General features: G+C 49.0%; 1 protein-coding gene across 2 annotated transcripts in view; it reads left to right on the forward strand.

The window, feature by feature from the left end:
• Positions 1–3,113: 3,113 nt before the first annotated feature.
• The window catches only part of CARS1 (cysteinyl-tRNA synthetase 1), a 37,153-nt gene continuing 17,930 nt past the window's right edge, over positions 3,114–22,336 (forward strand). The window contains exons 1-2 of one of the 2 annotated variants that reach the window (XM_051966008.1): positions 3,114–3,594; positions 8,767–9,012. In XM_051966008.1, coding sequence (XP_051821968.1) covers positions 3,576–3,594; positions 8,767–9,012 — 265 coding nt within the window. In that variant the 5' untranslated portion in view covers positions 3,114–3,575. The remainder of the gene's footprint in view (positions 3,595–8,766; positions 9,013–22,336) is intronic. The other variant, XM_051966009.1, reaches the window with a different exon arrangement.

Below are 22,336 nucleotides of genomic sequence, written 5' to 3' on the forward strand. Positions count from 1 at the left end.
GTGCTTGGGGCTGGAAGCTTTGAGACCAGAGTCCCGTCCAGCTGGCTGGCTTCAGCTGGTCCAAATTCGCCATTATTTAAACATTGGACACCCTAATCTCTCTCTTGCCTCAGTTTCTCCAGCATTACAGCTGCAAGATTAGAAATAAGATGCTGCCCAGGAAACGGAGAGGAAATTGTTCCTGAATTCACCAGCCAGTGGGTGGAGTTCGTGGCCATCACCAGCCAGTGGGTGGAGTTTGTGGCCATCACCAGCCAGTGGGTGGAGTTTGTGGCCATCACCAGCCAGTGGGTGGAGTTTGTGGTTATCACCAGCCAATGGGTGGAGTTCGTGGCCATCACCAGCCAGTGGGTGGAGTTCGTGGCCATCACCAGCCAGTGGGTGGAGTTCGTGGCCATCACCAGCCAGTGGGTGGAGTTCGTGGCCATCACCAGCCAGTGGGTGGAGTTTGTGGTTATCACCAGCCAATGGGTGGAGTTTGTGGCCATCACCAGCCAGTGGCTGGAGTTTGTGGTTATCATCAGCCAGTGGCTGGAGTTTGTGGTTATCACCAGCCAGTGGGTGGAGTTTGTGGCTTGATCTTTTGGTCTTACACTTAGGGAGAAAGGAGACATTGGGGGGGGTAGCCAAAGACTGTGGTGGGCCCACCCCAGAAGGGATTCAGCCAGGATGGCAGGGGCCCTTTAAGCTTAAGGGTTGGCATGACTTGGACTTCTGACTGGACACAGCAAGGTGGGCTTCCCCACGACCCCCACAGGGGCTGGGACTGGGAAGTTGAAGCCTCCCCATCAGTGCCCTTCTCCTTCCCTAACTCTTCTCCGCACCTGGGCTTTCTCTGCCCGCCCCCCACCCAGTGACCCAGGACCTCGTCAGGAGGCTGACAGCTTAGTGTTAGCTCCAGCCCATTTCCCAACTGTCTCTAAGCTGATGATTGCTGGGTCTTCCCTAAACTCGCCTCAGCTCTAGCATCTTCACCCACCTTTCAGCCAACGTGGAGACTGAACCGTCCAGGAGACAAATGAAGACTTCACAGCCTTCCCCCCAAGCCCTTCCCCCCTTCCCTGTTACTGAAGGCAGCCCCACCTTCCAGTTTCCCCAGTTTCGGCTTGAAGTCCTCCCTCGGTCACTCTGAGGGGAACCCCCCGAAATGCTTTCTCGTTCTCTCTGACTCTGGGAGTGAGCCCTGAGCTGAAGCACTTGAGAAGCTCCTTGCAGGAGATCCTCCTTGAACCCTGCCTCTGAGAAAGACCTGTCCCAGGGGATCAAGACAAAGTGGTTTCATTCTGTTATCTTGGTGGGACTAGTTGAGTCAGGGAATTCTCCCTACTTAGCTCAAACCTAAGTAATTTCCTTTAGCTGCAGATCTAGATTTCTATTGACCCTGAGCTGAAGACTGGCTCAGGACCACTCCCAGTAAGTGGTCTCCTCTAGGCCTGGGGACAGTGACAGCACTGAGGGAATCTAGTGCCGTTAAAACTTCAATTTCGATGGATTGAAGCAGCTACGGCCAGAGAAAGAACACTGGGAAACGAATGGGAACGATCTGCATTTTGGTTTTTCTTCCCGGGTTATTTCTACCTTCTGAATCCAATTCTCCCTGTGCAACAAGAGAACTGTTCGGTTCTGCAAACATATATTGTATCTAGGATATACTGCAACATATGTAACATATATCTACAAACATATATTGTATCTAGGATATATTGCAACATATCTAACATATATAGGACTGCTTGCCATCTGGGGGAGGGGGTGGAGGGAGGGAGGGGGAAAATCGGAATAGAAGTGAATGCAAGGGATAATGCTGTAAAAAATGACCCTGGCATGGGTTCTGTCAATAAAAAGTTATTATAAAATAAAATAAAAAAACAAAAAAACCCTTCAATTTCAAGATTTCCTTATAAAAATTTATATTTATATATAATATAAAAATATTATAAATAGTTATATGGAAATATAAATGATATTTATATATTTATTTTAAAAATTTAAACTCATTTCTTTGCAGAGGCCCTAACATGCCGTGCCAAGGAACCTCTCTCCCTGGCAGAAGCTCCCTCTGCCCGCTGAAATGATACTCCCCTTCAGCGTTACGCCCTCTTTATCGCTCTCTATTTCCCTAACAAGAGCTTATTCACTTTCTCTGCTAGGACAGGATTTTCCTTCTGAAAGCTTTACCTCTCTGCCAGGACCTTGCCCCCATTCAGCCTCTCTGTTCCTGCATAGCAAAGGCTGACGCCAATGCCAGGAATAAGCTTCTTTCACCAGTCCGGCTTTTCGGGGTTGTAAATTCCTTTACGAAGGACCTCTGCGCCGACCAAAGGGGTTCCCACAAGTCCCTGCCCAGCGCTGAACCTCTTCAGCCCCTCTTGCCCATCTCGAAGCTGGCGCCAAGTCCCGCTGAATCTGCCCTCCTGTCACCCGCTGAATGCCCCCCTCCCCCCTCTGACAGGGTTCCACCGGATGTCACCTCAGGACAAATGGTGGGGGAGGGGCATGGAGTTCTTTGCAGGTTTCCCCCTCCAGCCCACCCTCCGAAGCTCAGGTGCCGGAGCTTTTTGGCCCCTCCACTTTGCCAGGCGTCTTACCCTTCCTCCCCAGTCCCGGATTCAGGGACCTCCTGCTGTCCCCTGAACAAGACCCTCCATCTGTGGGCATTCTCCCTTCCCCCAGTCTGGGCTCCCTCTTCCTCCTCCTGTAGTCCCAACTAAGATCCCAGCTCCTGCAGGAAGCCTTCCTACCATCTCCCGCTCCCCGCTCCCCAGAGCCTTGCCCGTACATCTCCCCCCTCTCCCCTCTGAGCTGGCTTAGGGCCGCGGGTGAGCTGGAAGTTTGGGGTCCTGCCCAAGGTGCCGCACCTGTGGGCCTCAGTTTCTCCCTCTGTAAAATGGGCCGAGGAGGAAGTGGCCAACCACTGGGATCTGTGCCAAGAAAACCCCCGCGGGCTCACAGAGAGACGGAACAAGATCACAAATGGCTTTCTTTGTACCTATTTGCGGCCGGACGCTCCCCGTTAGCTTGTGGGCTCCCGTGGGGCAGAGCCCGCCTTCTGCCTCTTTTTCTGTGCTAGTGTTTAGCGCGGCGCAAAGAACACAGTAGGTGCTCAATAAGTGTTGATCGATACACGGTTTAATGCTCTCCTTTGGAGGATTGTTGGTTTTTTTCCTTTTTTTCCCCAAATTTTCGAAGGGTGAAGGGCAAGCCAGGACCCCGGGACAGAGAGTCCCCTCTCCCCTTCCCACAAAGTAAGCTACGGCGGAGCTCAGTTTCCTTAAGTTTCCCCAGAGGGGCCCCGGGTGGGGCGTGCTGGGTTGGTGGCATCCTCTGGGCCAAGACTACATTTCCCGGCATGCCTCGCGCCGGGGCACTCTCCGCCCACTCCATCCTCTTTTTCTTGCTGGGCGTCGGGCGGATGCTTAGCAACGCAGGGTGTCCCGGAAGCGGTGCTGGCGGAGCAGGGCGGGACTTCCGGGGCCGGAGCCGTGGGTTGCATCAGCTTCGAGGGCTCTGGGGTTGAGGAATCGGACGAGATCCGGACGTGGAGCCGCGAGCGGAGCGGGAGACGAGCCCGGGCCATGGCGGGGAGCGAGCCAGGTGCGCGGGGCTGGGGATCGGGGGCTAGGGGAGAGAGGGCAGGGGTGAGCCCCCCGTCAGTCTGGGGGTCACAGTAGGGAGGGCAGGGGTGAGCCCTTCGTCAGTCTGGGGGTCACAGTAGGGAGGGCCCGGGCTGAGCCGCCCCCGTCAGTCTGGGGGTCACAGGTGAGAGGGCAGCGGCCCAGCTGCCTATCAGTCCGGGGGTCACAGTAGGAGGCCGGGGGGCCGGGGCTCCCTCCTTCCCTCCGGGGCACAGACCGACTTGGTGCTGCGGAGGGAAGGGAGACACGGCCGTCTGCTCCCTGAGAGGCCGGGGATCCTGGGGACCCGGGCGGGCCTCTGCTGATTCCCCCAGCCCCTTCCTGGAGGAGGGAGCCCCCCGGGGCTTCCCGGCAAAGTTCCCTGAGTTTGCCGTCTGTACCGTGTAGGGGGGTCCCTGAGGGGCTGACGGGGTGGGGGCCCCCCAGGAGGGGTGAAGCAGGGAGGAGAATCAGGGCGCTGAGCACCCACACCTTCGGTCTGGGAAACCGGGCCCCAGGAAGGGAGGGGCTCCCCGGGCTGGATGAGCCCGTAGATCCGGGAACTCCCTGCCACACGTTGGGGCGGGGGCTCCTCGGACCCCACAGGCCCTCAGTGGGAGCCTCCCCGGCCATGGGAAGGGAGCGTGGCCCCAGCGGCCGTGACCTCCGGGAACCGGCCGTGGCCGGTCTCTTTGGCGGGGGGAGGGGCAGCCCAGGCCAGTCTGGGGGGGGGGGGGGCTCCTGGGCCTGCTCCCTATAACTGAGACCACACGGAGGGTGCTCAGGAGCCGGGGGGGGGGGGGGGGGGACTGGCTGCCCTGTCGGTCCTCCCGGCGTGGCGGGTCCCTCCCTGAGCTGCAACACTGGGTCAGCGGGCAGCGGCGCCCGGAGTCCCAGGGCCCCCTGAGCGTGGGCAGCCGAGACCCTCCTCGGGCTCCGGGTCACACCCCCCGGCCGAGGGCATGTGGGCGTCCACCATGAGCCCCCCTCCCCCGGGGAAGCCCGCTTGTTTTTTCCAGGCCTCGGTTTCCCCGCCTGGGGCCCCCCCCCCCATTAGGTGCCAGGTCCTGCTGAGCACCAAGGACAGAGACAAGCTCCTGCCCGCAGGGAGCTCCCCTCTGACAGGAAGCCCCGGGAGCTACTTACAGCGGGGAGGGGGCCGGGGGGCAGGGGGCAGGGCGAGGGGATGTTGGTGGGACGGAAGGAACCTGGAAGGAGGGAAGAGGATGTGCTGGGGGGGGGGGGAGGGGCTTTCCCCAGAGGGAGACTCCGCTCTGCCTCCGAGAGTGGGCCCGGGCGCCGTGCTGCCCTCCCAGAGCGCCCCAGTAATGACACCCGCTCACTGCAGGAGCCCCAGGCTGGGAGAGGTGTCAGGGCGGGCTTCCCGGAGGGGGCGGCCACAGGAATTCTTGGGATGCCCAGCTGGGGTGGGGGGGGCTCGGAGGGGACCCCGCCCGGACTCAGCTGGGGCCCTGGGGGCAGCTCAGGAGCCCGTAAAAGCTCCCTTGGGTGGCGTTACGAGGGCTTTCATCCCAGGCTCCCCGCTCATTCCCGGAGCCTCCTCGGCCGCTTTTATGGGGTGATGCCCTGGAGAGTGACGCGGCCAAAGCTTCCGGGTGCAGAGGGTGGGGGCGTCCCGGGCCCCGGGGCTGCTGGCGGCGGCAGGAAGGGCAGAGAGCGACTCGGCTCTGCCCCGGCCCCTTATTCGGAGCCACCTGGGCCCAGTAGCCTGGGACGGGGGCAGCGGGGACCGCGGGGGGAGCTGAGGGCCTCCTGGGGCTCCCTTTGAGGTCACCGAGCAACCTCCGCAAGTACAGCTGGGCCCCCCCCACACACACACAGGGTATCTACCCTTCGTACGGACGCTCTTAAAAGCCCTGTCCCCTCACTTGCACCTCCGACCTCTCCCGGGATACAGGGGGTTTCCTGGCTACATTTCTTTCTTAAGCATCAGGCCTTGGACCAAAACCAATCTGATTCCAAGTTTTTGCATTTCCTTTTCGTTTGAGTGTAGCCAGGAGAGTGCCCGGCCCTCCCAGAGGCCTTTGCTCCCAGGTGCAGCTGACTGGCCTCTGGGAAGGAGAGAAGGCTTTCTGAGGCCGGTGAGTGAACTGAGAGAAGCTGTTCAGAGAGATCCACTCCCTCCCTCGCTCTCTTCCTCTTTCCTTCCTTCCTTCCTTCCCTCCCTCCTTCCTTCCTTCCTTCTTGCTTCCTTCCTTCCTTCTTCTCTCCCTCTCTCCTTCTTTCCTTCCTTCCTTCCCTCTTCCCCTCCCAAGCCTCCGGGCAGTCCTAGATGTGGGAGCCCCTTGCCTTCCCAGGGGCCCAGAAAGCTTGTTTCGGGCCGGTTCCATGGGCACTGCTAAAGATCGGACCAGGACAGCCTTCCCGGATTAGTCGGCCGCCCTCCCACAGACTTGCCTTTGGGCTTGGGGTGAATCAGGGCTGCGCATTTTACTGGAGGAGCAAAGCACCCAAGGCTTGTGGCAAGTGCGGGTTCTTTGTGAGCCAACAAGCCGGGCTGGGCCGGGCTCCTGGGCGGGCTGCTGGGTGGGGCTTGCTGGGGCACGAGGTCTGTGCTGCCCACCAGGCCACCGGCCGCTCCGTTTGACCGCGCTCTGAGTCAGGGTTGACCGTGGCCTGCTTCCAGCTGGTGGCCGGCCCATGGGAGGCAGCCGCTCACAGTAGTCTCCTTCTGAGCTGTCCTCCCCGCCTCGGTGCTCGGGGGTCTCTGGCCATCGCCCCGTCCCCGCCGCTAGTCCGCTGCACTGAGAGCACACGCCTGGGAGGAGAGCTATGACCCCCTTCCCGTTTCTCTGACCCGTGGATCCCGCGTGTCGACCCCGCCGGCCGTGCTCCCCCTGACCTGGGGTGCTCTCCCTCCTCTCCCCTGGGGAACCCCCAGCTCGGACCTGTCTTGTAGGGAGTCTGACCCCGCTCCAGGCAGCAGCTCTAAGGACACTGGGCTGTCAGGGTCACCCGCCCCACCTCGTGCGTCCTTCTCTTGGCTGCCTCGTCCCCCCTCGGGCAGAGCCCTGGGCCTGGGCCCGGTTCCTGGCAAAAAGCTCCCTTAGCCACCACTGGGGGCGAGTGCTTGCGGGCGTCACAAGGATTGTGGCTCTGGAGTTCCCGCTGTTCGTTCATTCATCATTTATCTATTTTTACTACACACACACACGGCTTCATGAATCACGTTGGGAGAGAAAGATCCAAGCAAAAAACCTTGGGAGAGAAAAAACCAGGAAAAAGGCGGGAGCGCAGGCTCCGTTCCGTCTCCTCGGCCTTTTTCTGGGCGCGGGGCCGCGCTCTGCCAGACTCTCGGCCTCGCTCCGGGCGCGGACCCGCTGAGGAGAACCGGGTCTTCCTGGCTGATCGTCGCCATTCTCGCTGTAGCCGCGTACGCCGAACTCCTGCTTCTTCCCGTTTCTCTCTGCGTCCGTTCGTGTCAATCTCTCCAGCTTCTATCGCCAGCTTCTTCCTCGCTTTTTACAACAATTTTCCGTCCCCTTCAGGGACCACGGCTCGTCCGGCCGTCCCCTTCAGGGACCACGGCTCGTCCGGCCGTCCCCCGGGGGCTTCCCCTCTCTCTCCCGCTCTTTGCTGGGCTGCCGGAATTCTCCCCGCCCGGTCCCCTGGCAGCAGTGCCGGGTGCGAGTCGGGCGGGGGCAGCCTGGGCGCAGCCCGGTCCTCGGGGCGAGCTGGCCCGTCCCTTTGCCCCCCGGAGAACGGCCTCCTTGATCCTGAAACACGACCCGATTGTTTCTGGCTCGTCCGAGCCACGGCAGGTGGCTCAGCTTGGATGTGTCTCAGTGACACATGGAGAGAAAGCAAGTTCTGTGGTGGTGAGGAGGTCCTGCTGGCCTGGGGGGCCTGGGCCGGAGACACCCCTGGGCCCCTGTCCTGTGCCTGGCCCGGAGACCCCCCCCAGTCTCCCGTCCTGTGCCCCGGGCCCCCAGCCCCTTTGGGTTTGGGAACTTTCTGATGGGAGTCAGTGACATCTTAGCCCCCGTCCCAGGGGAGCCGATCATGGGGCCCCTCTTAGCTCTGGGCTCCCCGAGGGCGGCTCTGGAGGATTGTTAGTGGCACAGAAGGTGTCGTGAGTGCTCCAGGGGAGGAGCCGCTGAAATAGGGACTCACTCCCGGCAGGTGTGCCCCAGAACCGAGGGAAGGGAGACCTAGGGAGACACAGCTTCTCTTGGGAGGCAGCGGGGGCTGTCGCCCGCAGAGCTTGGCTCCTGCTGTATACTTAATGAGCTCTCAACAAATACAAGCATGGGTGGGAGACAGAGGAGGAGGGAAGGTTCTGGGGCAGTCACTCTCCTCCTGCACAAGCCACCAGAATGATGGGTATGAGTGACACCCCAAAGGGCGTTGGAGTCGGGGGCTGGTCCCGGGATCTGCAGGTGTCGACCTCCAAATCGAGGGGCAAAGGTTTTATAAAGCTGCTAAGGGCGGGCTGACACATAGCAACCTTGGGCAAGGAAAAGGGGTCCTGGTGTTATGGAGGGGAGACAAGCCCCCTGGGGGGGGGGGAGTGCCCTTCAAGGGAAGCTGCCCTGAGGGAGGCAGGTAAATCTGCAGAGAAGTCGAGCAAGGGTCCACCCTGTGTGTAGATCTTTAACCCGGGGGGCTGACGGCATAGCTTGGCGTTCTGATTGGACGTCAAGGGGAGGCTTCTCGAGACCCCCACCTGAGGTGGGCCTGGAATCCACCGCCCCTGGAGTGAAAGGCTCCTGCTCCCCTTGGGCAAACCCCCGTGCTCCTGCTCACCAGTCGTACAAATCTCAGGGTGGGGGAGAAGGCGGCTTTTTGGGGGCCCGTGTAAGTTAGTGTTTGCTGAATTTTTTGGGGCTTTCTTGGAGAGGAGGGAGGGGCTTAGAAGCCCCCCCCCCCCGCCAGGGACCCCAGCACAGGCTCCTTCTGTCCATGTGCAGTGCACTGTCCTCCCCCGTCCCCCTGGCTGCTTCTCACTGCAAGGGGGCTTAGAGAGAAGCAGCTGGACCCACCTTAAAGCGCCCCCCGAGAGTGAGGGAAGATACAGGCGGGGGCCAGGAGAACCCGCTCAGGAGGCCGGCCTTGCTCTCAGCCTTGGGAGGAGGCCCGAGGCGGCCCCCGCCCCATCGCTGACTGATGGCTTGTCCCTCTGTTTCCACAGCTCCCGGCCTCAGCCATATTCTGAGCATTAGCGAAGAGGAGGCCAGGCTGGAGGCTCTGAATGAGCACCTCAGCACCCGTAGCTACCTGCAGGGCCACACCTTCTCCCAGGCCGACCTGGAGGTCCTCGGGCAGCTGTCGGGCCTGCCCGGGGACCGGCACTTCCACGTGGCTCGGTGGTTCAGGCACATACAGGCCCTGTCTGGCGGGAGCCATGGCGCGCAGGAGCCCCCCCGACTCCAAGCAAGTGAGTAGCAGTGCGAGGCGGGGGGGCCGAGGCGGGGGCCCCCTCTGTGCCCCTCAGAGGCAGCGCCCGGAGCCAGAGCCCCCGGGAGTGGGCTCAGAGAGGCTGGCGGGAGGAGCACAGACGGGCCGGGGACCACTCTGGGCGCTGGCCCAGTCTGAAATCCCCTCTGTGCCTGCCTGCCTCATCTCCTTCTCATCTGTGGAAGGGCCCAGCTGGGGAGAGCAGGGGCCCGGCGACCCCCTTCCCGCTGCCCAGCCCCGGGTCCTGCAGGGGGCAGCATTCGAGCCTGTGGAAGGGCCCCCCATCCATAACCGATAATCGGCTTCTGATGGCAGCTGGGGGAGTGACTGGGGGACTTCCTGCCCCTGCAGTCTGGGGGCCGTGGGGTCTGGTTCTGTTTGTGGCTACTCATGCCGGAAAGCCTCCAGGAGCGGGGCACCGAGAGGAGGGACTCATTGAGGGTGGGCGTCCGGAGGTGTCCCAGCATGTTGGAGACCATCCTCCCCATGCGCCTCCATGATGACAGCGATCCGTTTCTTTTCATCGCAGTTACTGGCTCCGTAGCGTCTACACCTTCCTCACGACCCTTGAGCAGATTGGGGCTTGAGACCCTGGCTCAGCTCTTGGGACGTCCCTGGTGTGGCCCCCTCCCGGGTCGGGGTGGGGCAGGTCTGTCACCCTGGGCGTGGCAGGTAGCAGGGAGGATCATGGGCCTGGCCAGCGGCAGGCACCTTTCATCTCAGAGATCCTGCGCGTCGTATCCTCCCGGGGAGAAAGCAATGGCGTTGGGGCTCGGTGAAAGCCATTAATTACAGAGCATTTCACTTAATAAATGATGGCCGTCGTGGGCCTGGGGCACCGAGATGAGTCACGTTGGGGGAAAGAGGCTCTGTGGGGCCGGCCTCCCCTCCTGGCCGAGCCTCTGCGGGGATTTGCTTCAGTTGGTGCCATTTGTCTCTGGGTCCCCTCCAGCATAATCTGTCCTGGGTCTGGCCGTGTAGACGCTCCCCCACTGACCCCCTCCAGAGAGGAAGGACCGAGGCGGCCGTCACCTTTGCCATCTTCCTAATCAGGAAGCGGCCGCTGAGAGAAAGAGTTTCTCTATGAATAAACCCATTTTGCCAAAACCTTGCTTGGAGGTCGGAATTCTTTCACAAAAACCCGGGGGCCCCATCGCTGTTAGGGTGTCCCTCACCCCTCAACACAGGGAGCTACCTGTTGGAGCCATTTTCCCCTGCGGAGAGGAATGGGGGTCCTGACCAGGCCTGCCCCCAACCACCTTCTGCCCCAGCCGAAGGATTTTTTTCTTTTAGTTTTCAACATGCACTTTTCTGAGATTTGGCGTTCCAGGTTTTCTTTTCCTCCCTCTGTGCTCCCCAAGACAGGGAGGAATCTGATGTAAGGGAACCGTGTAGGATCATATCGGAGCTATTTCCATATTAGTCGTGTGTGACAGAGGACTCAGGAGGAGGGAAGAACCACGAGAGAGAAAGAACCCCAACGTGTCCGGAGTCCAGTGCGCGTCCGGAGTCCGTGGTTCCCTGGACGGTAGTTTCCATCACGAGTCCTCTAGAGTTGTCGTAATCCTCGGACCACCGAGGAGAACCCAGCCCTTGGTGCTGTGGGCCTGGGCCTCCTGGCTCTGCTCCCTTCGCTCGGCCTCGGGCCATGGAAGTCTTTGCAGGTTTTTGTGAAATCCGCCTGCTCCTCATTTCTTCAGCACGATACTGTAGGTTACGTTCTCTTCACATCCCACAGCTTGTTCAGCCAATTGATGAGCATCCCTTCGTTTGCCATATGAAGAACTGCTATAAATATTGGTCCTTTTCCTTTGGTTATGATCTCTCCGGGCTACAGGGGAGTCATGTTGCTGTGTCAAAGGGGATGCAGTTTTTTACCCTTCGGGCGCAGTTCCAGATTGCTCTCCAGAATGATTGGGTCCATCCACAATTCCACCCACCATGTATTAGTGTGCCAGTTTTCCCACATCCCCTGAAACATTTATCATGCTCTTTTCCTGTCAGGTTAGCCACGCTGAGAGGAGTGAGGTGGGACTCAGAGTTTTTTAATGTGCATTTCTCTAACCAATAGTGATTTAGAACTTTTTTCATGTGACCATAGATGGCTTTAATTTCTCCATCTGAAAATTGTCTCTTCGTGTCCTTTCACCTTCATCAGCTGGGGAGTGACTTGTATTCTTGTAAATTTGACTCACTTCTTTCTGTATTTGAGAAATGAAGCCTTTATCCCAAACAGTGTTTCTCAGGAAAAATTGTTCCTCTGCCTTTTGCTTTTTTTCTAATTTTGGTTGCACTTTGTGCAAAAAACTTTTTAATTTAACATAACCAAAATTACCCATTTTGCACTTCATAATGTTCTCTAGCTTTGGTCATCAATTCTTCCCCTCTTCGAAGATCTGATTGATTAGTACATCTTGATCTACTCATTTGCTTATGGTATCACCCTTATATTTAAGTCACATCCTTATTAAGATGTTGGTCAAGATCTGGTTTCTGTCATACTTTTTTCCAGTTTCCCAGCCGTCAAATAGTGAGTTCTTATCCCATAAGCTGCAGTCTTTGAGTTTATCAAACAGTAAATTACTATAATCACTATGTTTTGTGTCTCTAATCTGTTCTACTGACCCACTAACCTATTTCTTAGCCAGCACCAACTGGTTTTGATAATTGCCACTTTATAATATAGTTTTAGACCAGCACAGCTAGACCACCTTTGCATTTTTTTTACTGTTATTTTTTTATTTTTTTAATAGCTTTTTATTTACAAGTTATATGCATGGGTGATCTTACAGCATTGACAGTTGCCAAACCTTTTGTTCCAATTTTTCCCCTCCTTCTCCCCACCCTCTCCCCTAGATGGCAGGATGACCAGTAGATGTTAAATATATTAAAGTATAAATTAAATACACAATAAGTATTCATGACCAAACCGTTATTTTGTTGTACAAAAAGAATCGGACTCTGAAATAATGTCCAATTAGCCTGTGAAGGAAATCCAAAACGCAGGCAGGCAAACATAGAGGGACTGGGAATTCTATGTAGTGGTTCTTAGTCATCTCCCAGAGTTCTTTCGCTGGATGTAGCTGGTTCAATTCATTATTGCTCCATTGGAACTGATTTGGTTCATCTCATTTGCACTTTTTTTTTTTTTTTATTAATTCCCTTGATATTCTTGATTTTTTTTTTTTTGTTCTTCCAGGTGAATTGTTTTGTTTTTGGTTTTTTCCTAGCTCTATAAAAATTTTTTTGGTAGTTTGATCAGTGTGGCACATAATAAGTAAATTCATTTAGGTAGAATTGTCATGTTTGTTATATTAGCTCAGCCTATCCATGAGCAAATGATATTTTTTCAGTTGTTTAGATATGATTTTTGTGTGTGTTGGAAAAGTGTTTTTTAACTGTGTTCCCGGGTTTGGCTTGGCAGGAGGACATCCAAATATTTTATGTTGTCTGAAGTTATTTTAAGTGAAATTTCTTTTTCTATCTATTGCTGCTGGTTTTGTTGGAAATATCTAGAAATGTGCAGATGATTTATGTAGGTTTGTTTCTTATCCTATGATTTTGTTTAAGTTGTTTATTATTTCAAGTAGTTTTTTTAGTGGATTTTCTAGGATTCTCTTAGTATACATCTTATCTGCAAAGAGAGATTGTTTGGTTTCCTCATTGCCTACTCTTAATTACTCTCATTGCTAAAACTAATATTTCTAGCACAGTATTGGATAATAGTGGTAAAATGGGGCATCCTTGTTTCCCCCCTGGTCTTATTGGAATCCCTATTTACATATGCTTGCTGATGGTTTGAGATACTACTTCTCATTTTAAGGAAAAACCTACACTTTCTAGTGTTTTTTTAGGAAGAATGAGTGCTGTAGTTTGTCAAAAACCTTTTCTGCGTCTAAGAAAGATAATCATGTGATTTCTGTTAGTATTTTTTTTTTATTTTAAATTTATGAAATAAATAACAGGAGGATTTTTTTTAAAAGATGCTTGCACAAGAAACTTCAAATCTATATAATAAATGGCTCCCACAATTACTATTAGATACACACACATAAACACACATATACTATGCTTTATACATGGCATATAATATATATATATATAGTAAAATTATTCTATTCTATTTTTCAGTTCTCTGGATGCAAATGGCATCTTCCTTCATAGGTCCTTTGTAGTTAATCTGAGTATTTATAATAGTCAAAATGACTTAATTGCTCAGTTGTTCTCAAAACAATATTGTATTAGTGTATACAGTATTCTCTTGGTTGTGCTCATTTTACTCTTCATTATTTTGAGCAAGTCTATCCATTTTTTTTCCTTATAAAATCCATGAGCCCATCATTTCTTTTAGACAGTAATAGTCCATAATCATAAGACAACCTGGAACCACCTGGAAAATCCCTCGCATTTTTACCCATGTGTATAAAACCTCTTCTACTTTCAAATCTGTTACCCATGATCCTACGTCTGACACTTCGTAGTTCTGCCAGTGAAGGCATGTTGCTTGACATTGTTGAATCTCAGTGTGCTCATCTGCATTTAGGGGGCAATTATATTCTCAGTGTCACAAGATCAAAAGGAAGATTAAATGAGAAATGTACTTTGAGGACTCTGCCATCAGTCAAGTAGTCAATAAACATTTAATAAGCACTTAATTCTGGGCAGAAGATAATCCCTGTCTGCCAGTAGCTCATAATGCAACAGGGGAGACGAGAAGCAAACAAATTTGAACAAACTCTTTCAAGCAAAGATAAATGGAGAAAAAAAGGAAGTCATTAAATTGAGAAGAAGCTTCCAATAAAACCATTTTTATTGGGACTAAAAGGAAGTCAGGAGGCAAAGATAAGGAAGAAGACCGTTCCAGGCACAGGAACTTAAGCTTAAGGCAAAACTTAAGTGTGCTAGATATTGTTGCTAATCTGTAAATTATATCTGATATCAGTATGAACTCCATAAATTGATCCTGAGATTTTAAGAACTACAATAGAAACTCATGAATATTGTGCCTGAAATTTTATGAATCCCAACATCATGGTCAGTAAGTAGTGTGACTGTAATTATTCTAGTAAATGAAATTGAGCCTCAGAGAGGTTAAGTAACTTGGACAGGGTTACAAAGCTTTTAAGCAAGAGTACGATTCAGACAATGGTTGGGAAGGTTTCCCCCTATACTAAACTGTTTCTCATAAAATATGTCCGTAGTTCTTTTTTTTTTTTCCCAACCAATGCGCTTTTATTTATTTTAAAAATGTAAATCCAATATGGGCATACATATTTCTATAATTAAGATCAGATCAAAAAGGAAAAAAATTAGAAAGAAAATAAAATTCAAACAAACAACAAAAAGAGTGGAAATGTTATATAGTGATCCACATTCAGTTTCCACAATCTCTGGGTATAGATGGTTCTCTTCATCACAAGATCATTGAAACTGACCTGAATCATTTCATTGTTGAGAAGAGCCACGTCCATCAGAATTGATCCTCATATAGTATTGTTGTTGAAGTATATAATGATCTCCTGGTCCTGCTCATTTCATTTAGCATCAGTTCATGTCAGTCTTTCCAAGCCTCTCTGTATTCATCCTGCTGGTCATTTCTTACCAAAGAATAATATTCCATTACCATCACTTATTCAGCCATTCCCCAATTGATGGGCATCCATTCATTTTCCAGTTTCTTGCCACTACAAAGAGGGCTGCCACAAAGATTTTTGCACATGTGGGTCCCTTTCCCTCCTTTAAGATCTCTTCAGGATATAATCTCATAAGAGACACTGCTAGATCAAAGGGTATGCACAGTTTAATGGCCCTTTGGGCATAGTTCCAAATTGCTCTCCAGAATGGCTGGATCCATTGGATTCCACCAACATTGTGTCAGTGTCCTAGTTTTCCCACATCCCCTCCAACATTTGTCATTATCTTTTCCTGTCATTTTAGGCAATCTGAGAGCTGTGTAGTGGTACCTCAGTTATCTTAATTTGCATTTTCCTGATCAATAGTGATTTAGAACACCTTTTCATATGACTGGAAATGGTTTCAATTTCTTTATCTGAAAATTGTCTGTTCATATTTTTGACCATTTATTAATTAGAGAATGGCTTGAATTTTTATAAATTTGAGTCATTTTTCTGTTTTATAAATGAGGCCTTTATCAGAACCTTTAAATGTAAAAATGTTTTTTTCAATTTATTGCTTCCCTTCTAATCTTGTCTGCATTAGTTTGTTTGTTCAAAAACTTTTTTAACTTAATATAATCAAAAGTATCTATTTGGTGTTCAGTAATGAGTTCCAGTTCTTCTCTGGTCACAGATTCCTTCCTTCTTCAGAGATCTGAGAGATAAACTGTCCTGTGTTCTTCTAATTTGCTTATAATATCATTATGTCTAAATCATGAACCCATTTCGACCTTAGGTATGGGTTCATGCCTAATTTTTGCTACTAATTTCCAGTTTTCCCAGCAGTTTTTTCAAATAGTGAATTCTTATCCCAAAAGTTGGGGTCTTTGTGTTTGTCAAACACTAGATTACAATAGTCATTTCATCCTGTGAACCAAACCTATTCTACTGATCAACTAGTCTATTTCTTAGCCAATACCAAATGGTTTTGGTGACCTATGCTTCATAATATAGTTTTAACTCTGGTACAGCTAGGCCACCTTCATTTGCTTTTCTCTTCATTAATTCCTTTGGAATTCTTGATTTTTTTTTTGTTCTTCCATATGAATGTTGTTTTTTCTTCTAGGTCAGGAAGATAGTTTAGGTAATGTTGTCATCTTTATTGTATTCACTCGGCCTATCCAAGAGCACTTAACATTTTTCCAATTGCTTAAATTTCACTTTATTTGTATGGAAAGTGTTTTGTAGTTTTGCTCATATAGTTCCTGACTTTCCTTGGCAGATAGATCCCCAGATATTTTATACTATCAACAGTTATTTTAAATAGAATTTCTCTTTGTATGTCTTGCTGTTAGAGTTTGTAAGTGATGTATAAGAATGCTGATGATTTATGTGGATTTATTTTGTACCTTGCAACTTTGCCAAAGTTTTGAATTGTTTCTACTAGTTTTTTAGTTGATTCTCTAGGGTTCTCTAAGTGTACGATCATATCATCTGCAAAGAGTGATAATTTGGTTTCCTAATGACCGACTCTAATTCCTTTAATCTCTTTTTCTTTTCTCATTCCCAAAGCCAACATTTCCAATACAACATTGAATAGCAATGGTGATAGTGGCCAACCTTGTTTCACTCCTGATCTTATTGGGAACGGTTCTAGTTTGTCCCCATTATATTATGTTGCTTTCTAAATTATATATTGGACAATTTGTAAAAATTGTATGAGCTATGCTCTGCTGGACATGTGGTACAAATTCTGTGAAATTGGGTCCAAAGTTATTTAGATATTCCCTATTTTCAGAATCTCTTGCTTTCTCCCTTTAATAAATTATGTGAGACAGAGTTTATAAAGTTTTATAGAAAGTTTTTTAAAAGGAGGTTTTAAAAACAAAGGACAAGAATGGTTGATTGTAAGAGCAATTGATAGGAATAAAAGGGCAATAAGAAACTTGTATTGGAATTTGGAAGAGTCAGGTTTGTGGGGCTGTGCTGGTGACCACCTCAGGTAAAAAGGCAATCATTCTTCAGGTAGAATCTAGGCACTTGACCCTGTCCTGGCTTGTGTGAATTTGGAAACTTCCAAAGTAATTGACTTTGAATGGAACATCCAGCTACAATCTCCCAAGCTAGAGGAAAAAATCAAGCTGTGAGGCAATAATCAGTGATATTTTATCAGTCTCCCTTTGAGGTACAAATTGAGCAATGAAGTTTTCTACTAAACATCTGGCCAGTTTTCCCTTTGGGGATTTATGTGGGATTGATCTCATATCAATATCATGTTTCCTCCCAAACTGACTTACTTTGTGTCAGCTGACTCTGATCCACAACTTTTTGATGGGTTCCTTAGTTCCACCTCAGATTCTTCCCATGAGGAATTTTAAGTCCAAATGAAACAGCCAGTGCCCGACATGATGGAGTTTATTAGAAAGATCTCGAGAGACCTGAGAGAGATGAGTGGAATGCTGGCCTGGGAATGAAGACACTTTCATATGATACCATCTAGTCACCTCTGGGCAAATCACTGGCCTTCTGTAGATATTATTCTCATACCTGAAACTGGAGTGGGGGCAGAGAAAGGAAGAGAGAGTCAGAGCAAGAGAAATAGAGAAAAAGAGACAGAGGCAGAAACAGAGACAAAGGAGAAAGCGAGGGAGTGAGGGAGGGAGACAGACAGAGAAAGCTGTTCACCTGGTGATTGGTGATGAGAAAGGTAATTAGTTCCTTTTTTGACAGCAATAAAGTAACTTGTCCCATATCTAATCACATGGAACAGTGGGGAGATCTAGAACTAGGTCAGGCAGAGTGAAAACAGAAAGGGGGAGAGGACACCAAGCTTCAACATTGCCTGTGACATAAATCATTTCCTGTGCTGGAGGGGAGCAGACACTGCAGAACCAGGGAGTTGGGTATGGGCCCTGAGGGCAACGTGCCCATGCAGAGGCTGGCCAGGAATGGTACAGGGCTTCAGAGGAGGCCATTCCTTCTGCTCTCCTCCTCAGGACAGGGAGAGCAGCCTTCTGCCTTTTTCCTCCTAGGGCCAACCACACCTGAGGCCCCAGACCACCCATCCCAGGCAAGCTCTTCTCTCTCCAGCTTCAGGGATACTTCAGTCCCAACAGAGGAGACCCTGACTGCCAGGATTGTGGGGAGAAGCTGCCTTTTCTGGGAGAGAGGATGCACCTGGAACTGGTCAGGACAAAGAGGGATTGCGTTCCTGGGCCCTCCTGCTGAGTCATTCCTTGGATCTAGTTTAACTTGCTCCTCCCTGCCTGTCTTCTCCCCTAAGTCATGGCTCATTCAGAGAGGAAGAACCAGGCTGCTTCCATGCATGGAGTGACTCAGTGTTGAAGGAACAGATGCTTTGAAATGAAGCCATTGTCCCTGGGTGTAGATGTGGAAAAACTTTGATACTCCATAAACATCTAAGGAGAGGAAAAGAATTTCCTTAGTCTTAGACTTTTGAGACAAATCACCCACTCTGTCTCCAGATTTCCCACATTAAGGGACATGTGTTCTTTGTTCCTGTGCTGATGCTGTCCCATGTGGAAAGTAGCTTCACTTGGACATCTTTGTACCAGCTACTAACAGCCTCTTCTGCTTCTCCTCCCCTGATGCGATGGCCAAACATCTGGGTCTGATGGACTGGGGAACTTTATCTGCCCGCCTCAGAACATGGGCAGGGATTCCTTGAGTGAATCTTGTGTAATGGGAAACCGAGCAGAGGCCCAAGCACTTAAGGCTAATTACCAATTGGACAATACTCTATTAATAAGTTATTATTTATATTATAATATATATATTATATAGTATTAATATATGCTTGGAGAAAGCACTTTCTGTGGAGGATTTAGGGAGTGGAGTGAGAGAGCCAGAGTCACTCCTGACCGGATTCCTGTGGAGATTCCTCTCACTTTGTCCGTCAATCTACAAAGAGCAAGGACTTTTGCGGATCCTGACTCCGGCTGATTCTAAAGTATCTAGGGCACTAACGCGGTCTTCACATTCTTGGCTTCTGATGAAATTCCTTTTAAATAGTGTCCATGCTCTGCAGTGCTACAAGACAGGATACATGGTGACTCTCTAAGGAACTGGCCCACTTTCAAGCTGTCAAAGTGATATGTAAACTTTCTGGTTAGTTATAATTAACAACTTACCAGAAACCCAGCTTATGAAAGAACACTTCGCTAAGCAATTTCCAAGCCCCTTTCAGATCTCCTGCTGGCTGCTCCTTGGGCCTCTCTCCCTGGGTTAAACCTTCCTCTCCTGGGTGCAGATTTCTCAGTCAGTTTCTATGCTCCTCTTACTCTCAGCAAGAATCACAGGAATATTTATGTCCTTAAATACTTGCAACAATAAAATAAAGAACAGACCGATGAATTGGGTCTGCAGTTAAAGCTGGAAAAAGAACAAACTGACAATCCCCGTCAGATTAGCCAATTATTCCTCTTATTGAGAACGTCATTAGTCATCTCTCAGACCACCCAAAGTCATTCTAATCCACTTGTTACTCATGTAGAGCTTAATTCTAAAAAATAGAGGAAACCAGATCACTAATGCTAAAAATGCAAAGTGTTAAGCTACCACTAATGAAGATGAAATGAATCCATTATAAGGAGTTATTTTGCCCAATTATATGTCAGTATATTTAGCCATTTAAGTGAAATGGAAGCATATTTTTTTTTAATTTTTTATTTAATAATTACATTATATTGACACTCATTTCTGTTCCGATTTTTTTTTCCCCTCCCTCCCTCCACCCCCTCCCCTAGATGGCAAGCAGTCCTTTATATGTTGGATATGTTGCAGTATATCCTAGATACAATATATGTTTGCAGAACCGAACAGTTCTCTTGTTGCGTAGGGAGAATTGGATTCAGAAGGTATAAATAATCCGGGAAGAAAAACAAAAATGCAGATAGTTCACATTCGTTTCCCAGTGTTCTTTCTTTGGGTGTAGCTGCTTTTGTCCGTCATTTATCAATTGAAACTCAGGTCTCTTTGTCAAAGAAATCCACTTCCATCAAAATATGTCCTCATACAATATCGTTGTCGAAGTGTATAATGATCTCCTGGTTCTGCTCATTTCACTTAGCATCAGTTCATGTAGGTCTCTCCAAGCCTCTCTGTATTCATCCTGCTGGTCATTTCTTACAGAACAATAATATTCCATAACATTCATATACCACAATTTACCCAGCCATTCTCCAATTGATGGGCATAAATGGAAGCATATTTACAAAAATATAAATTGTCTAAATGAGTAGAAATAGAACATCTATATACAAGCATTTTATGTGTGTATATACATAATATACGTGTATAATACATATTATGTTATTATGTATTATATCCACAATATTATATACATACATGTGTACAAATATTTTTACCTTTAATTGTTAAAATAGTATTTTATTTTTCCAAATACATGCAAAGATAGTTCTTAACATTCACCCCTGTAAATCTCTGTGTTCTAAATTTTTTTCCTCTCCTCCTACCCCCAGAATAGGAAGCCATCTGATACAGGTTCACCATGTCCAGTTCTAATTTGTTATTTAATTGGAGATTAAAAAAAAATTTTTTTTTAGCTTTTTTATTTATATACCCAACTTATTGATCTTCTCTTTATTTTATTCATCTAAGCATTTAGAGAGATAAAATTTCCCCTAAGAACTACTTTGTCTGCATCCCATAAGTTTTGGTATTGTTGTTCTCAGATGAAATTTTGACCACTCATTCTTTAGGATTCGATTATTTCTAATTTTTAGTCTCTTTAATATTCCTTTATTGTAATTTTTATTGCATCATGATCTGAAAAGGATGCATTTAATATTTCTGCCTTTCTGCATGGGATCATGAGGTTTTTATACCCTAATCCCTGGTCAGTTTTTGTGTAGGTGCCCTCTACTGTGGAGAAAAAAATATATTCCTTTCTTTCCCCTCAATTCCAGTGAGTCAACACCTTGTTGTAAGAAGCCTTGCCTCAAATATATTTCCGGCCCATTACATCAAGAGTTACAACTGTCATCTTCCCATGAGGAAATAAATGTAAACAGTTTAATTTTAAGTCTTTTTATGTTTCTCTTGAGTCTTGTATTTGATGATTGATTTTCTGTTCAACCAAGATTTGATTCTTGGTTATAGTCCGAGCTCCCTTGCCTTCTGGAATATTGTGTTCCAGGCTCTCCAGTCCTTTAATGTAGAAGCTGCTAAGTCCTGTGTAATCCTGACTGGCTCTTCCATGTTTGACTTGTTTCTTTTTGACAACCTGCGGTATTTCCTCCTTGACCTGATAATTCTGGAATTTGGCTACAATATTCCTTGGAGTTTTCATTTTGGGATCTCTTTCAAGAGGTGATTCTTTCAATGACTATTTTACTGTCTGGTTCTTGGATGTCAGGACACTTCTTGATTTCTTAAAAGATGCTATATACATTCTCTTTTTTTGATCTTGGTTGGCAGGTAGTCCAGTAATAGTTAAATTATGTCTCTTAGATCTGTTTTCCAGGTCAGTTGTTTTTCCCTACTTTATATTTATTTTTTAAATTTCATTTGATTGAATAGAACTGTTAACTTCTACACCCATTTGTAATTTTTAAGGAATGCTTTTTCTTCAGTTAGCTTTTATGCCTCCTTTTCCATTTGGCCAGTTCTACCTTTTAGGGAGTTGTTTTCAGCAGTGATTTTTTTTTTATTTGGTTAATTTCACTTTTTTTAAAGTCAGTTTTTGTCCTTCCTTTTCCAGGCTGTTGACTCTCTTTTGTACACCTCTTATCTGAGCTCCTTTTGGAGCTCTTCGGAGGAGACTTTTTGAGCTTCAGATCGATTCCTATTTCTTTTGAGTTTTTGCTGGAGGGCATTTTCTTCTTTTCTCAGCTAGTGTTTTGATCTTCCCTGTCACCACGGTAGTTTCCCCCAGTTTTTTGGCTCCTGTTTTGTCATTTCTGTGGCTTTTAAAGCCCCTGAGCTGTGCTGGGGGCCAGGGGCCTGGTCACTGACTTTCAGTGCCGGGCCCCAGGTACTACGCTCATTGCTCTGTGCCGGGGTGGCCTAATTGTGCCTGGTGTTGCCTGGTTTGGGGGGCTGGTGATTTGCCTTTTGCACTGGGTCTGGGGGCTTGACCTCTGGCCTCCTGAGCCAGGACCATGGAGTTTCAGTTCTGTGCCGTGACTCTCCCAGTCCGTGTCCCTTTTACCCAAATGAGACTGATGGGAAGTTGTTTCCCTCCATCTTTTTGCAGGTCCTGCATCCACATCAAGACTTGATTTAATGCTTCCAAGGGCACTAGGAGTAGCTCAGGCGACGTCCACCTGAGGGATTCTCTGTGGTGGCCGTTTGGGGTAGTTTGCATGAGGAGAAGCAGCCGCCATGAAAATGAGGGGTTCCCCCCTCCCCACGAAGCGCGCCACCCCGGCCAGAGGAGGACAGCAGGCGGGCCCTTTAAGGGAGTGGGGGCCCAAAGCTGGCTGCGGTTGAGGAGCATTATGGGGCTGGTGGAATTAGCAATGGAAGCAGCTTGCCCCCTCCTCCCTTTCTGCTCACTCTTTCTGGTTCTATTTTGTGATTCTTCAAGTTGGTAAAAACGAGATACAATTTAAAAAATGGCTTCTACGCCTGTGCCCCGTGAAGTCAGAGGCCGGGGGCCTCGCCCTGGGTCAGGAGGCCAGCCGCTGCTGCCGTGGGCATGGAGGG

Source organism: Antechinus flavipes, chromosome 6, assembly GCF_016432865.1.
Source record: "Antechinus flavipes isolate AdamAnt ecotype Samford, QLD, Australia chromosome 6, AdamAnt_v2, whole genome shotgun sequence".
Taxonomy (NCBI): Eukaryota; Metazoa; Chordata; class Mammalia; order Dasyuromorphia; family Dasyuridae; genus Antechinus; species Antechinus flavipes.